Here is a 15,266-nt window from a genome sequence, read left to right as displayed (position 1 = left end):
AATTAGTCCCTTAATTTTTATTATATTTTTTATTTTAGTCAACTAACTATTTAAAATTTTAAATTTAATTACTAAACTTTTCGAATTAATTTTTTTTTTTCACTTACGTGTTAAATCTTTAACACATTTTTCCCAAAAAGCCTTAAGCTTTCCTCCACCAAAGTCCTCCACTACCGTTCTGTTGCTGCTGGTCACCAGTCATCGTTCGCGACATAACTAGCACCAAAACATTCCCCTTTCTCCCTTCTTTCTTCTTCTCAGTTTGGTTTCCCTTGAAACCCACTCAAAAACAATAAAAATCAAGCCAAAGCTTCGTCCTTATCTTGGTCCGATCTCTGTCGGCGACCGTCGATGGGGTTGGTTTTATCATATGTTGTTGTTCTTCTTGAACAAATGCTTCTCACTGTTGGGATTCTCTGACGGACACCTCGAACCCCTAAAATCCGACAAACCCCCAAAACAAAAAATAGAGGAGGCCACTAATTTTCAGACTCCCTTAATTCTTCAGCGCTATAGCATCTTCCTCTAAATGCCAACGGCGGGAGGTTAAGTACGAGGAGAAGATAAAAATATAACTCGATTACATGTTGGTCTGACGATTGAGCTTGCATATCGAAATCATTTTCCTTTGGATTTTGGGTTGAAGCTCTGTAAGTTTTAAAGAGGGTTTCGAAAAATCTAAACCAATAGAGTGGTACAGGACGATGAGACGAGTTTGTCAATACCTCGAGTGACCAAAGAAGATTCCAATGAACAACGATTCCGACGACGGCGGCGGCGGCAAGATATGGGGGAGAAACCAAAATGTTTCTTTTAAGGAAAGAAAAAGAAATAAATGCCACGTCAAAAAAATGTCATTTTTGGCTTCTATGTCAGAAAATTAATGCCACATCATCACTGTGTTAAAATTTAACACGGAGTGACTAAAAAAACCAATTTAAAAGGTTTAGTGATGAAATTGAAAATTTTGATAATTGAGAGACCAAATTACATTCAACATTTTAGGAGTTTTTTTTATTGAGTTTTAGTTCGATTGGTATAAGTATTGACATTATTGTCAGTGTAAGAGGTTGTGGGTTCGAGTACGTTGAAGCACATTATACTTCTATTTAAGGGTTGGAGAGAGATTATGAGTAATTTTAGGCATTGTATAAAAAAATATTTTAATTTTTAAATAAAAACCCTTTTAATTTTCACTAACTTAAATTTTAAACACGTCAAGAACCCAAAATAAAAATAAAAGCTATTAGATATTTTTTTCCTTGAAAAATGTAAAAAGTGATAAAAGTAAATAAAGACATATTTTATCTCTTAATAGAGAATAAATTTCATTCTTTTTTATTTTATTATATTTCATTTAAGATTATATTATTATTTATCAAACAATCTAATTATATTCAGTATTTAATTTTAATTAAAATATTAAATAGAGATTATAACTTAAATTCAATACTTAATTTTTCAGTTTGTCAAACATAGCATACTAACTATTCTAAAAAATAAAATTAAGGTTAAATTCTAGTATTAGTACTTGTGCTTTGTGAAATTAGTAGATTTAGTCATTGTACTTTAATTTGATCAATTTTAGTCCACGTACTTTTCAAATTGGCCAATTTTAATCCCTAATACATTTCATATTTTGAAATTGAAGTCCTAACACAAACAATGGCAGTTAAATTATTAGCTTTGTCTTATGCGTATAGTTATAGACCTAATTTATTTTCTTTAATTGGATCATTCTAAATCTCTATATTTTTGAATTTTAAAATATTAATTTTGACATAAATATTAGTTGTTAATCTATCAATTGAATTTTTAGTAAGTAATATAGGAAAATAATCACTAACATGGTATTGCACATAGGATAAAATGTTTACCATATCAGATTTTGAAAATAACAAAACTTAACTTAATGAATTTAATAATTATAGTTTAGTAAGGACTGAAATTTTAAAATTTAAAAAGTTTAGGGACTATAATATGAAATTAAATTCACGATTTTCGACCTAAAATTAAATTCAGGATAACCCTGTTATTATTAGCCAAATTGCATTATGGGTCCCATCTGACGTGGCAATACCCCCTAAACATTCTTTCCCTTTTATCCCACTCGCTCTGTCAGCGCGTGCAGCTCTTCTCCCAGTCTCAGCCTCTCGCTCTCTCGAGTCTTCTCCACTCTGAAAACAAACAAAAAGAACCCCGAAAATCGTACGGATCCAATCACCCTCCAAAATTCCCTATTTTCAACGTTGTTAGGAAAAAAACCCCAAACCCTAATTATCAATTTACCTTTTATCACTCTCATAAACCCTAATATTTCCGTACAATCCCAACATAAACCCCCCTTTTTTTAAGCCTTTAACCTATCTCAATTAGGGTTTTACCAATTTTTTAATCTTATATGAATGGCTACAGGGCAATTTGAAGGTGAAGAAGCAAAGAACAATAAGGTTTATACCAGGAAAAACCACAATAAACCCAAAAATTCCACTTTCATCCCTCAGCAAACTCTTGCTACCACTACTACGACTGATGATAACAACTCTCAGCAGTTGCCCCTCCAACCCTTCGATGCCGTGGCGTCAGATGATTCTTCTAGTCATAGTAGGTTGCAGCAGGGTGTACGGAATGTTACCAATGGGGTTTCAACATCTGGGTATGTAAAATATGATAATCTTGTTAAGATTAGCTTGAATGTTTTGTCAAAGAATGAGGTGAGAGGTTTGAAGGGGAAGCTAGCTAGTGAACTTGAACAAGTTCGGGATTTAGTTAAGAAATTTGAAGGTAAAGAAAGTAGGCTTAGTGCGGGATATGCGAATTCTCGGGTTTCGGGGAATGAGAATGTTGATAGAGGTGGTGGGTGTTTAGTTAGAGTGAACTCGGATGTCGGTTCTGTAGGATTGCCTAGTTCCAGGTCTTTTCATGGGTTACCTATGTCAATGGCAGAGCATGATCTTTGTAACGATGATGATGGTGGTGGAAGCGAGTTTGCGGGGATAAAGAAGAGAAACCCGAAGGCAAATCCGTATTATAAGAATCCAGAGTTTGCTTTAGGGATAAAGAAGTTGAAGCCTAGGGAGAGTAATAAGAAGATGAAGCCGACCGTTGCGAAGAGTAACGGTGATCAAATGGGAGGTGGGATTGCATCGGAGAAGTTTTCAAATCGGTTGTTGAAGAGATGTAGTAATTTGTTGGGGAAGTTAATAAACCGGTGGATGTGAAGGGACTTGGGTTGCATGATTATTATACAATTGTTAAGCATCCTATGGATTTGGGTACGGTGAAGACTAGGTTGAACAAGAATTGATACAAGTCACCTATGAGTTTGCAGAGGATGTGAGACTAACTTTCAATAATGCAATGCTTTATAACCCAAAAGGACAGGATGTACATTTTATGGCAGAAAAATTGTTGGAGATATTTGAAGAAAACTGGGCAGCTATAGAGTCCGAGTATAATCTTAATAGGAGTTTTGAAAGGACTCACGAATATAGTTTGCCAACTCCCCCTTCAAGGAAAATTCCTGCTCTGGCTCCAGCTTCAGCTCCGATTCAAGCTCCTCCTACTTCATCGCTATCATTAGAAGCTAGGACTTTGGAGAGACCAGGATCCAAGGCAATGCTGGATGATCCCAAGTCAAGAGATGTTGACTTGACTCCTACTGGTAGGATTGCAGTACCAAAGGAACCCAAGGCAAAAGATCCTGATAAGAGGGATATGACTTATGATAAAAAACAGAGACTCAGTGGAAACCTCCAGAACTTGCCTTCGGAGAAACTTGATAGCATTGTCCAGATTATTAAGAAGAGGAACCCAGCACTTTTCCAGCAAGAAGATGAGATCGAGGTGGATATTGACAGTTTTGATCCAGAAACACTTTGGGAACTTGATAGATTTATGACCAACTATAAGAAGAGTTTGAGCAAACACAAGAGAAAAGCTGAAGTTGCACATCAAGCAAATGCTGAAAATGATCATGATATTCAGGAGATTGTAAGATGATGAACAAGTGATTTTGAAACACCTAACTGTTCTCCCTGTTTTGAATTGTTGCTCACTGGAACATGTTGTTGTTATTCTTTTTGCAGAATCCAGAACCACCTACTAAAGAGGTACCAAAAGTAGCTGAAACAGGTAATTACCACGACCGACAAGAATTTGCTCGCTTTGGTCAATTCTTCACTTGTTTGGTTCTGAAGAAGATGAAATGTTCTTGCATCCATTATCGAACTGGTTTGATTGTTAAGCAGTGGAGAGGATTGTTCCCACATCACCTTCAGTTCATGGAGAAAGGCTACAAAATAATCAGAGTGGATCGAGTAGTTCAAGCAGTTCTAGTAGTGGCTCTGGTTCCTCATCAAATGGTAAATACTAAAGTTTTTCCTTTTGTTTTGCTCTTACTACTTATGAGTGTATACTGCATATATGCCAGATTTTTCACGCTAATACTTTCTTGTTAGGATCTAACGCTAAAACTTTGTGCAGACTCTGACAGTGATAGTTCATCCGGATAAGGTGACCCTGTCTTTGATGGACTTGACTAAGGTAGGGGATAATTTCTTGGCTAATGAACTAACTTTTCAGTTCTTATTTCCCACAAAAAGTTGTGCAATTTCTTGATGGTGCTAATTTGAGTTGCATTTGAAATATATACCAAGACACCAGAGCACTTGGTTTCTGAAAATTAGTTATTTGCTTCTATGTAGAGCCTTTAATTGCTTTCCTTTGTTATAAGAGATGAAAAGGAACTCTTAAGATACGATGAATCATTTGTTTTTAACCATCGTGTGCATGCTTCTCAGAGTTTGACATGCGTCGGAGTTAACCTATTTGCTCCTAGTTTTTAACCTATTTGCTCCTAGTTCCCCAGCCAATGAGCTTCGTGTTGCTTTTGTAGATCATTTTAAGAAGGGAAGCTGACTCAAGACCATTACCAAGTAGAAACCAAGAACTTCTAAAACTGCGACAAGTGTACCCTATCGAAATGCATGAACAAATCCTGTTTGTTCTAGCATATTGAAAGGGATGGATGTCAAGCAATACATTTGTTTTCCATCACTGAAGTTACCAAAGCTGGATCATACAAACCTTATCCAATGGTAATCCTCTTTTCAAACAAATTGTAGTACTAATTATGGCTACTTTAGTTTTTCCTTTTGGCTAGCCTCCATTCTTTAGCATATAACACTAAGTTTTTAAAGATAAAGCATCAATTTCTGTTATTAAACATGTTATAAGCCAATATGAGGTTAAGGTGTGTTCAAATCCGGGTGATTTGACTGTAAAAAAGGATGGGCTGCAGAATAAATAAAAACACAAGCCAAAAAACAGTTTCCCCAGAGCAAATGTGATTTCACAATTTATGTAGTTAATGAATGGAACACCCCAACTAAACTGGAAAAATAGATTTTTTTTAAACCAAACCCTCCTTTGTAACAGGTCACTGGGAATTATTACTTGAAAACTTGATGGTATGTAGGGCCTATCCTATTCAGTAAAGCCGATGCTGCTTGCAGCATGAAATACAACAGTAGCACAAAAAACCTTTATAAGAATTTTGGATTGGTCTAATGGAAGAAATCATAAGTAGTTCAGGTTCAACTCTGGTTGGCGAACTTGATTCCCTTCTCAATAGATGATTTAAGTTCTGGTTTGAGGCTCTCCAACCCTTCTTTCTCGTACTCAGAGAGAGGGCCTAACCCCAAAACTTCCTCCACACCATTCTTTCCGAGCCTCACCTGCGAGCCAGACAGTGTGTGTAAGTGATCAAAATAAAATGGAACCCTTTAAAAGCCTAATGGCATATGCAAGTTGTGGGAATAGCCTAATAGGATGGCAAAATGTATAACGCCTTGCAGTGGCTGTATGGTGGGAACAAGTTTCAGTAGAGATCATAAATTCAAAACTCGGAGCTTTCCTTTCCATGAAGGTTAACAAAGTAGAGCACAGGTACCATTGAACAAATCAACTATATGAGCCGGGGAATATTACCTTGGAAGCAAAGAAAGGGAGTTCAGTGACAGTTGACTGCACAAATGAGCACTCCACTACATCAGGAACGCCATTCAGTCCCTTAAGGCAAGCATCAGCAAAAATGGCTCCAGCATAGCTGTGCAAAGAAACAACACAAATTCATCAGGCTAATAAGAAACTAAAATTATACACTTCCATCTTTAGATTAGGAGAAAACCGTTCAGTGAAGCAATAACCGATACTTACGCCATTGATAATGTTGCTGAACCCTTTCCGGCCTTGGCTTCCACAACTTCAGTGCCTCCATCTTGTGTCCTCTTTGTGAGAGCCTTGATATCCTCTTCAGGTAAATTGGCTTTTGGTGTGGCCTAAAAAGTTAAAAATACCACTAAAAATCAGCAAAGGTGACTGATCAACAAGAAACTGAAATGAGAAAAATAGTTGATATGAAATAAAAGCCATGATTAAAGGCATAAAGGAACAAGGAAATACTTGAGAAAATAGCGGGAGAATGGTAATTCCAGCATGACCACCGACAACAGGGACATTAACATCTGCAAGCAAGTGAAGCAACTTAATCAACCAGCAAATCCCTCATATAATCAAAATACTCTTATGCTATGGCTATACTTAGGATGAAAGAGTGACAATATCTACTTCTAAAACATAAATTCTGAATCCCAGAAATCATTGATAAGCCTCAGAATTTGCTCTCTTTTTTAAAGAAAATAAGAGAGGTGAGGTCAGGAAAGGAGATGTATTAAACAAACCTGCAACATTTACTTTAGCCTTCCCAGCATAGAAAGTCTTAGCCCGAACCACATCAAGGGTGGTTACGCCAAACAACTTTTTCTCATCATATGTCCCTGCCTTCTTAAAAACCTCAGCTGCGATAGGAACAGTTGAATTGACAGGGTTGCTGATCATATTGACAAGTGCCTGTGCCACAAATTTGTTTCATTAAAATATTCTAGCCTTATAGAAGCTCACAACAGAAAGAAAAATATATATACATGTATATCTTTGAAAAAAATATATATACATGTATATCTTTGAAAGTAAGCAATACCTTTCAATTATCAAAGTTGTTTATTACATTTTACAAATCAAAGAGAAATGAGTGAAGTTGATAGATCAAACATAACTCATTACTAAATCAGATTCCAAAGTTCAGTTTTAGATTCTCCGATCATTTCTATGGTTACCCCACCTTGGTAAGACAAGACTTTTAATAGTCATTATACAAGAACTAGAGCCAACACTAGTTAAATCCTTAGAAGAATCAAGGACCCTGATAAAATAAGTTTTCAAATTAAAAGAAAAGGACAAACACTCACATTGGGGCAATACTTAGCAATTGCAGAACATAGACCCTTGACGATTCCGGCATTAATGTTGAAAAGATCATCACGAGTCATACCGGGCTTTCTAGGCACCCCAGCTGGAATGATGACAACATCACATCCCTCCAAAGCTTTCCCCAATTGCTCTTCACCAACGTATCCGGCAACCTAAAGCAAATACAAGAAATAATTAAATTAACAAAAGAGCAAATAAATATACAAATTAAGGCACATAATATTATCAATTAGAATGCAGATCATAATCCTGAAGGAAGAATGACCATGTAAAAAGAATCAAATTAAAGATAAGGTGCATGATCAGTTATCAAAGACAAATGGGTAAATTGATGAAGTCACAAATAGATTAGCATATACACTTTGATACAGAAGAAAAACGTATAGCAAAGTCAGATTGAAAGGAATCAAAGAACTAAATCGTTATACTTAAACCACATACACAAAATATTAGATCTATTCAAAACTTCACCATAGATACACATCCATACAGAATATCACATTTTAAAAGCAAAAAATAAGTTCTATTATCAGGTAAATACATAAAATAAAAATGAAAACCAAACATAAAACACCAAAACCAAGACAAAACCCATATCGTAAATAGCTTAAACTAACGTTGTGAACTAAAAACAAGGAAATTTCAATCTCATAAGCATACATTTTTAAATCAAGAAAAGAAATGAAGAGTTTTTTTTTATATGGACCTCAGATCTAGAGTTGATGTGGCTGACATCAGCGGCAACACCGGGAGTGTTAGCGATATCATAGAGAGCCAGTTGAGAAACAAGAGGGTTAAGCTTCATGAGGAGAGCCAAGGGTTGGCCGATCCCTCCAGCTGCGCCCAAGACAGCGACTTTCCGTTCAGGTACGGCGGTTGCATATCCTCGTCGGAGGAGGTTCTTACCGGCGGCCGATCTAGCAACGGATCGAAACATTTTTGCAGGAGAGTGGTGAAAAATAGAAAGGAGATTTCTTTTGTCGTGAGGGTTTTGGGGGAGTCTGGTTTGATGGCTTCGAGGAGTAGTGTTTGGGTTTTATTGTGCATTTATGAGTCAAGTTGAAAATAAAATAAAATAAAAATACTAATAAAAAATAAAAGCGTCTTTTTATTATTTCAAAAAAATCTTAAAACATGAACGTTATAATAGGTTAAGATCTAGACACGTAGCATTTAAAATGTTCCATAAAAATATATTTATTTAAAATATGAATTAAATTTGAATTTGAATATTTAAAGTTTAAATTAAGCTAATTTCTAAATTTTAATATACTATATTATATTTATTTTTATGTTATACCATTTATTACACAAAAATCAAATTTATAGTAATGTACAATGTTTTAATATAAAGATCGAGAAAATGCTAAGATATTTATATATAAAATTTTAATAAATAGAAATATATTAATTGCTAAATAGCAAATAAAAATAATATAAATATATTTATAAAAAATAAAGAATAATACAATTGGGCCTTAAAATGGAATTTAAATTAGTTATTTGTAAATATAAGCAGACTTGTTTAAAATTTTAAACCGATATTTCAGATCTGGTCAGGTTTAGGTAAGCATAAAGTGTATTAATATCATGCTTAAGTCTGGCTCGGGCTTGCCCATGAATTCTTTAGTTAAAAAAATATATAATTTAGGGTAAACTATAGAAATAATCACTCAATTTTAGTTAAATTTCTCTTTTTACCACTCAACTATAATTTATTATGTTTTGGTCAAACATTATTAAATCATAACATTATGATAACTTACTTATTAATAGTCATTATGGTCTTAACAAATAAGTGACATGATATATTATAATGGCCACCTAAATTTAATAGAAAAGTGACTTGTCACGTTAAATTTTTATATCAATTTATCGCCTTAAATGGGGAAGTGACTTGTCACATTAAATTTGTATACCAATTTATCACCTTAAAGTTGAGATAATAAAATTATGATATCTCGAACATGATGTATACGTAATTTTTAAATTTTATATCAAAATTTTACTTTTTGAAAACTGATTGATAAGTGACATTAACTCAATTAACCCTTTAAATATAGATAATATCAATAAATTAAATGATTAAATTATTCAAAATAAAAATTTAAAAGTGATCCATGACGTGTATTAACACTGCATATTTTTTTCCTGTTTGTAACAAAATTTAAACGTTGAACAAAATTTAAACGTTGAACCTCCTGAATTTATGCCTAAACATTGAACCTTTTGCAATTTTTCTTTTTATGATCATTGTTCTAAACATTGGATTGGGAAATAGATGTCTGGCTGGCAAAGTTCATTTTTTTCTTTTTTTTATCAAAACAATCATGGGGAATAATTTTGATGATAGGCTTTGTCATCATCTAAAAGCTGTCTCTCGTTTCATCAGATAGAACACAACCAAGTATTGACAACAGTGTTTTTTTTTTTTTTGGTTTGACAAAAGAACTTGTAACACTAGGGCCAGCTCCCTCCTATGATAATATCAATGTCTTAACCAACAAAATTTTACATTACCAGTAAAACACAATTAAAAACAATTGTTTTTAAACTTTATGAACATCATCAATCACTTAATGCACTTGATCTCATATTACAACAAGTAATCAGTTCCAGAACTTACCAAAAAAAGATTAGGCAAAGAAGAAAACAACGATGCGACCAGTTTGGTAACACTATATTCGGATAACTACATACAATTCCTTCCATCTCCGGGGGGGCAGAATATATTGGTATTCTTCCAATCCGAAGATGACTTTTTAAACAACGATTAGCTGACGGGATCGATGCATGAAAATATCAGTAAGCCTTGAAGTGAATAGTGAAAGAAAGATTCAAGAGATTTTTGGAAAGCAAATAGTCCAAAAAACCACACCTTATAGCAAATAAGTTGGATGATAAGGATGTCTGATGTCCAGTTCTAAAAGAACAAAATGGAATCACATCAAATTGAAAGAAAGAATTTAGCTCTTCACCTCTTGAGTACTCCTTATCCAGTCTAGAATATCTGAACAATCTTCGCGGTGGACAAAATGCCTTCGTATTTATTAAAAAAGAAGGAAATGAAAACAGTTATAGCCGATTCGTAAATCACGGATATGTTATATAAGATAAAAAATGCAGGTGCGTGTTACATGTCACTTGTGTACGAATACAAACATGTAAATTGAGAGATACATAGACAGCTTAATGTTCTTGAACGATACCTGTTTTTAGCACGATAAGCCTTTAGTTCAGCAGCTTCTCGTTTGTTTGACATATCTTTCTTCATTTGAAGTGATTCAGGCACATGTAAAGTTCCACTTTGGTCGTTGTATGCATTGTAAATGAAGTTAAGCACCTTATCCTGAAAATTGACCTCTAAGAATTTAGTATTGTAGGGCTCAAAAGGATTTCAACTAAACCATTTAAGCATAATGTTCAGTGCTCGGAAGATGCAATCTAGAGTTGCATAAATACGGGGAAAAATCATACATCAGAAAATTTGATTCTAAAAGGCATTCTGGAAAGGAAAAATAGAACATCTTTGTGAATCACTTAGCATGATGATGCCGCTCAATGGCATGAATGCTGGAGCGGCTCCTAGAGGTCATAGGCATGTCATGAGCTTTTTTAGGTGAGGTAGATTAGGAGTTTCAAAGAAATTGCTTAGCGTAATTGTTTAACCATCTTCGATAATCATTACAAAGTAAGACTTCATTAAACAACATAAAGAAAGAAAGGTAGAAGTGAGATACCAGTGGTCTAGAAGCATTCAGCCAGTGATAAATATGCTCGTTTCGAAACCAAGTTAGTTGTCTTTTCGCAAAATTCCTGCAAAACAAATTAAGGGAAGCTGGATTCAAATTTGCAGGATGCATTTTTTAAAGTAAGTAATATAAGATGACTGTTTGATGTATGAATAGATGAAGCAAACTAGTTTCAATCCATGAAAAGATAAATCTAATTAGTTTTACCTAATTTAATGTCGCAACAACTTAAACGTTGGAAAACCAAAAAGTAGAATACGGCATTCCAAAACAAATTCGAATTTGCAAGGCAAAGTAAATAAATGTAGCTTCAGAAGTTATAAATATGATACCTAGACGCTTTCTGAAATTCGGATAAAAAATAATAGAAGTCTCTAGTGGAACTCATGCCCCCTTGTTCCCTACAGTACAGTAGGTATTCCATTGCCTGAAATCATTTTATCAAACAAAAAAGGAAAAAAAATTCAGCAAAACAAGTAAAGAACTGAATAAGGGCATCATCATTTTTAAAAATCAGCATTCATATATGGAGACTTAACCAGAAATCCATTAAGATATTAAAGTTGCAAAGCTGCAGCTATATTACAAGCAAATACATTCATGACTTGAAGACATAAATGCGAGACAGTGTTAATTGTTGGAAGTTGGAACACTAGGAAGGATGCATTCGCAACCATTGAGTTAGTAACTACAAGCATTTGCCTTGTCTGGACTGCTAGTTTCAAAAAATTAGGCTTCAACTTTGATTGTCTTTTCCTTTTTCACTAATTTTAATTTAATTTCACATGAAATCAATTAGAAGAAAACCGATAGATTTTGTCTTGTTAAATTATAAGGAATGGTGCAGGACACCGGATAGATTCACAAAACTTATTCTATGGCAGAAGAAATGAAAAGGTACAATTTGTTTGCACATCGTAAAATAAATTATTATGTAAAATGAGGGGGTATAAAATTATACCTGTCTATAACCAATTGCTCGAGTTGCAGAGTTTGAATTTGGAAGAAGACCTGTGTCCAGAAGCCATCTAGCCTCGGACAAAATACCATCTGTTACATCATTGAAGCCAAGCAACTTGAATGAATACCACTAAAGAATTTTTGTTTTTCGCAAAGGAAGAAAAATACTACAAACTAATAATCCGGCCAATTGTTGAAAATTTGATCAAATACAACATTCTATTCAGACAACAAAACCCAAATCTGTTGGAAATCTATGACATATTTCACACAAAGATAATCTTATATGTCACTCAAAGTTAAATAAATACAATATTTGAGAATTGTATAAAATATAGACCAGAGCAATATGACCTACCCGAAAGCATATGTTCACACCGCAGATCAATAAGCCTATAGAGATCAAGTCTGGGACTTGAGAGGAAAAAACAAATGAACTCATAGTCCAAATCCTTTACTTTATGTTGCTCGAGTTCGTCAGCAGAAGGCTTTAAGTGACAAGTGTCAATTGTTTCACTTGGGTCATTTTGATTTCGAAAAGAATCATATGGTACTTGAAAAGCAGATGGAGGTGATCCACTAGACTGTCAAACCAAAAGATGAATACCAGTTCTCAAGTCTGGTAATAGACACGGACACAGAACAGAAAGTCCAATTATTTATGTAGGTTAAAACAACTCAATATTCATACCCTGATTATCTCAAGGCTACGTCTTAAGCGATACCAATCATTGGCAGCCAAAGACTGCGCCTTCGGATCACCTGCGTCAACCACCAATTGCACGGCAGCCTCCCAGTCTCCATCTCTCTCAAAATCGGCAACCTCAGAATATACTTGAGCTGCAACTTCTCGAGAGGCCTTTGGAACATCTGGCTTTCCATATATATACCTATCATATATAAAAAAAAATGAAAATAGTAAATATCTCCATTTATGTTGTTTTTCAGCACCTTTTGAGCAAGGAAAGCCAACTACTTATGAGGTACCAATAAAAATTCTGCAACTAAACCATATCGTGAACCAACGCTACCCTAGGTGTTCTAATAAGAGACGTATATAAAGCTGGAAGAAGAAAATCAAGACAAAAAATCCAGATTGCTTTTCAGGATAAATCACAGCTCACCTATACAAAAGGATATGTGGTAACATACCATCGCAAATACAATCCAGTCCCACCAGTAACAATGGGAACACGGCCACTACGAAGAATATCTTTTGTCGCTTGCCTAGCATCCTCAAAAAATTGTCCTACAGAATAGTCTACATTCGAATAAATATATATTTAATCAGTGAAGTAAATTAGAAATGCAGAACTAAATGTCGCCTAAAAACAAAGAGAATGACTTAATATGCCTTCTTGACAATAGCTGGGATCACTGGAAACTCACCTTCAGATGGGTGCAAAATATCAATCAGATGATGTGGCACTTCCTGCAAAAAGATTTGAAGTAATAAAGCCTTCCCTTTAAATGAATCAAAGTTTTGAGAAACTTTCAAAGAAGTTCATCCTATACAAAACAATACATGATGTGAATGGCAACTAACTTGTAAACAATACATAGTAGTCTTTTTCTGGATAACTTTAAAAGAGAGAAAAAACTTAATGCCGCCCTAAGACTAGGTACATATTTCGCCAAAAAAATACATATATCTTTTACTAAACTCTGAACTGATGAGAAAATTATTTTTGAAAAATCTGAACGTGTGTCCATATAGAATGGCATTAAAGCACTGAAATGTCAAAGAACAACAATATAGAAAACTGCAAAAGCTTCAAAAAACATGTTGATTGAACCGCGGGTAGAATGGAAAAAAACTTGTATTCGAATCTTCAATTGACACCACTCATGGATTCCATCTCTGGACAACCCCCGCCACTTTATATATATATACATAAAGCTTCAAAGAACATCACAAACATACTCAATTTTATCAGCCAGAAAATGGAAATCTTAGTGAAAAAAAAATGCAAAATATGTAGCAATCTACTACAACTAGGCACCTGTCTATCAGCTGGAGAAGGCTTTGCAGATCCCACATCAAGACCTCGATAAACCTGCAATTAATAACATCCGATAATCCACTTAAACAGAAAACAAGCAATGCTTAAGAAACAACTAAAACCCAGAAATTTTATCAGCAACCAAATGGAGCACAACAAAAAACCAATCTCAAACCTCACCAAAACAAAAACCCAATTTTCCTTTATCATTTTATTTCCAAAAACACAACAACAGCAGTATTGTTCAATGAAGGAAGTAACCTGAACAGAGTCAGCACTGATGATTTCACCATTGAGACGCTTAGCAAGTTCCAAAGCAAGCCTAGTTTTGCCTGCCCCAGTTGGCCCTGATATTACAATCACCTTCTCTTTCTTCTGGTTGACAGAAACAGAAGTTGAGCTTGTAACTAAGGTTTTTCTACCATTACAAAGTGAAGGAAATATGGGTCTTTGAGGCAATCGGATGCTTCGAAGGCTGTAAATTCCACTCGATATCATCTCTTCAAAATGAATGTGTTATGACTACTTTCCTTTCTTTCTTTTTTGGGTGTTCAAAGGATTTGATTTGGTGTGGTTTGTCTTAGGGGCTAAACTGGTGGAGTGGGTAACGTTTTATCAAGGGTTTTAGATTAGATTTTCTACGGGAACTCAGAAGATACCCATTTGCATTTTTTTTTTTTTTTTGATATTGCCCCTTTGTTACAATTTGGTTAATAAAAATTTGGTCAAATTTGCATAAAGTCTGTAATTTTTCAAAATCTAAAATTTAATCACTGTATTTAAAAAATTTAAAATTAAGTCTCTAAAATCTGTCAACTTGGTATGTTGATTAGACGGTTCTCATATAATATTACTTAGAAAATAAATGTTTAAATTAATTTTTTTTCGAATTTTGAGTTAATCGAAACAAGTTATTCGAATTATTCGAGTCAAACTCGAATAATTCGATTCGAGTTTCAAGTTTGAGTCGAGTTGAATTTCACAATTCGAATATCTCAAATAATTTGAATAATTCAAATAATGATTGGTATTAATACCCTTTTAGTCCCTATCAACTTTGAAAATAAACAAATTGGTCTCTCTCTCAACAAAAACTATGAAAAAATTCAAAATAATTTTTAAAATTTAAAATATTTATAAAAATTTTAAAATTATATTTTAAAATTTTTATAAAAATTCTAAAATTATATAAAAATTTAAGATTTTAAAATTTTCTAAA

General features: G+C 34.1%; 3 protein-coding genes across 5 annotated transcripts; 1 reads left to right on the top strand and 2 right to left on the bottom strand.

Moving 5' to 3' along the window:
- Positions 1–2,123: 2,123 nt before the first annotated feature.
- LOC108453248 (transcription factor GTE4) lies at positions 2,124–4,851 on the top strand. The gene is given in 6 exon segments (XM_053028035.1): positions 2,124–3,198; positions 3,201–3,317; positions 3,320–3,993; positions 4,089–4,134; positions 4,251–4,364; positions 4,486–4,851. Coding segments are annotated over 6 exon segments (1,773 nt in total). The 5' UTR covers positions 2,124–2,405; the 3' UTR covers positions 4,515–4,851.
- A 480-nt stretch (positions 4,852–5,331) lies between these two features.
- Positions 5,332–8,434, bottom strand: LOC108453250 (malate dehydrogenase, mitochondrial). The gene is made up of 7 exons (XM_017751249.2): positions 8,039–8,434; positions 7,311–7,484; positions 6,744–6,912; positions 6,466–6,527; positions 6,220–6,341; positions 5,992–6,109; positions 5,332–5,738 (listed from the first exon to the last, which is right to left on the bottom strand). The coding sequence occupies exons 1-7, from the start codon at positions 8,267–8,269 to the stop codon at positions 5,598–5,600; spliced, it is 1,017 nt and encodes a 338-aa protein (XP_017606738.1). The 5' UTR covers positions 8,270–8,434; the 3' UTR covers positions 5,332–5,597.
- Positions 8,435–9,828: 1,394 nt separating this feature from the next.
- Positions 9,829–14,706, bottom strand: LOC108450002 (tRNA dimethylallyltransferase 9). Of its 3 annotated transcripts, none has more exons than XR_001866188.2 (12): positions 14,309–14,704; positions 14,048–14,101; positions 13,434–13,476; positions 13,197–13,305; positions 12,736–12,934; positions 12,403–12,628; positions 12,046–12,134; positions 11,417–11,511; positions 11,073–11,148; positions 10,542–10,681; positions 10,211–10,371; positions 9,829–10,109 (listed from the first exon to the last, which is right to left on the bottom strand). XR_001866188.2 is itself a non-coding variant. In XM_017747414.2 (12 exons), exons 1-12 carry the CDS (start codon positions 14,543–14,545, stop codon positions 10,095–10,097), a joined length of 1,332 nt encoding a protein of 443 aa, XP_017602903.1. In that variant the 5' UTR covers positions 14,546–14,706; the 3' UTR covers positions 9,829–10,094. The 3 variants fall into 3 exon arrangements, 2 of the variants coding, with proteins under 2 accessions (XP_017602903.1, XP_017602902.1); XM_017747414.2 differs by having other exon boundaries at positions 10,311–10,371; positions 13,197–13,293; positions 14,309–14,706; XM_017747413.2 differs by having other exon boundaries at positions 10,311–10,371; positions 14,309–14,703.
- Between the last annotated feature and the right edge of the window lie 560 nt (positions 14,707–15,266).

The sequence above is a fragment of the Gossypium arboreum genome, chromosome 5, assembly GCF_025698485.1.
Source record: "Gossypium arboreum isolate Shixiya-1 chromosome 5, ASM2569848v2, whole genome shotgun sequence".
Lineage (NCBI taxonomy): Eukaryota > Viridiplantae > Streptophyta > Magnoliopsida > Malvales > Malvaceae > Gossypium > Gossypium arboreum.
Note: the sequence above shows the minus strand (reverse complement) of the source record. Positions and strands in the feature narration are given on the sequence as shown.

Coding starts and splice junctions, on each gene's coding strand:
- LOC108453250 (XM_017751249.2), bottom strand. CDS start 8,269: ATGTTTCGATCCGTTGCTAGATCGGCCGCCGGTAAGAACCTCCTCCGA. Junction 6,913..7,310: donor TTGCTAAGTATTGCCCCAAT/GTGAGTGTTTGT, acceptor TTTGTGGCACAG/GCACTTGTCAATATGATCAG. Junction 6,342..6,465: donor TTCTCCCGCTATTTTCTCAA/GTATTTCCTTGT, acceptor TTAACTTTTTAG/GCCACACCAAAAGCCAATTT.
- LOC108450002 (XM_017747413.2), bottom strand. CDS start 14,545: ATGATATCGAGTGGAATTTACAGCCTTCGAAGCATCCGATTGCCTCAA. Junction 13,306..13,433: donor TATTTTGCACCCATCTGAAG/GTGAGTTTCCAG, acceptor ATTCGAATGTAG/ACTATTCTGTAGGACAATTT. Junction 11,512..12,045: donor GAGCAATTGGTTATAGACAG/GTATAATTTTAT, acceptor AAATGATTTCAG/GCAATGGAATACCTACTGTA.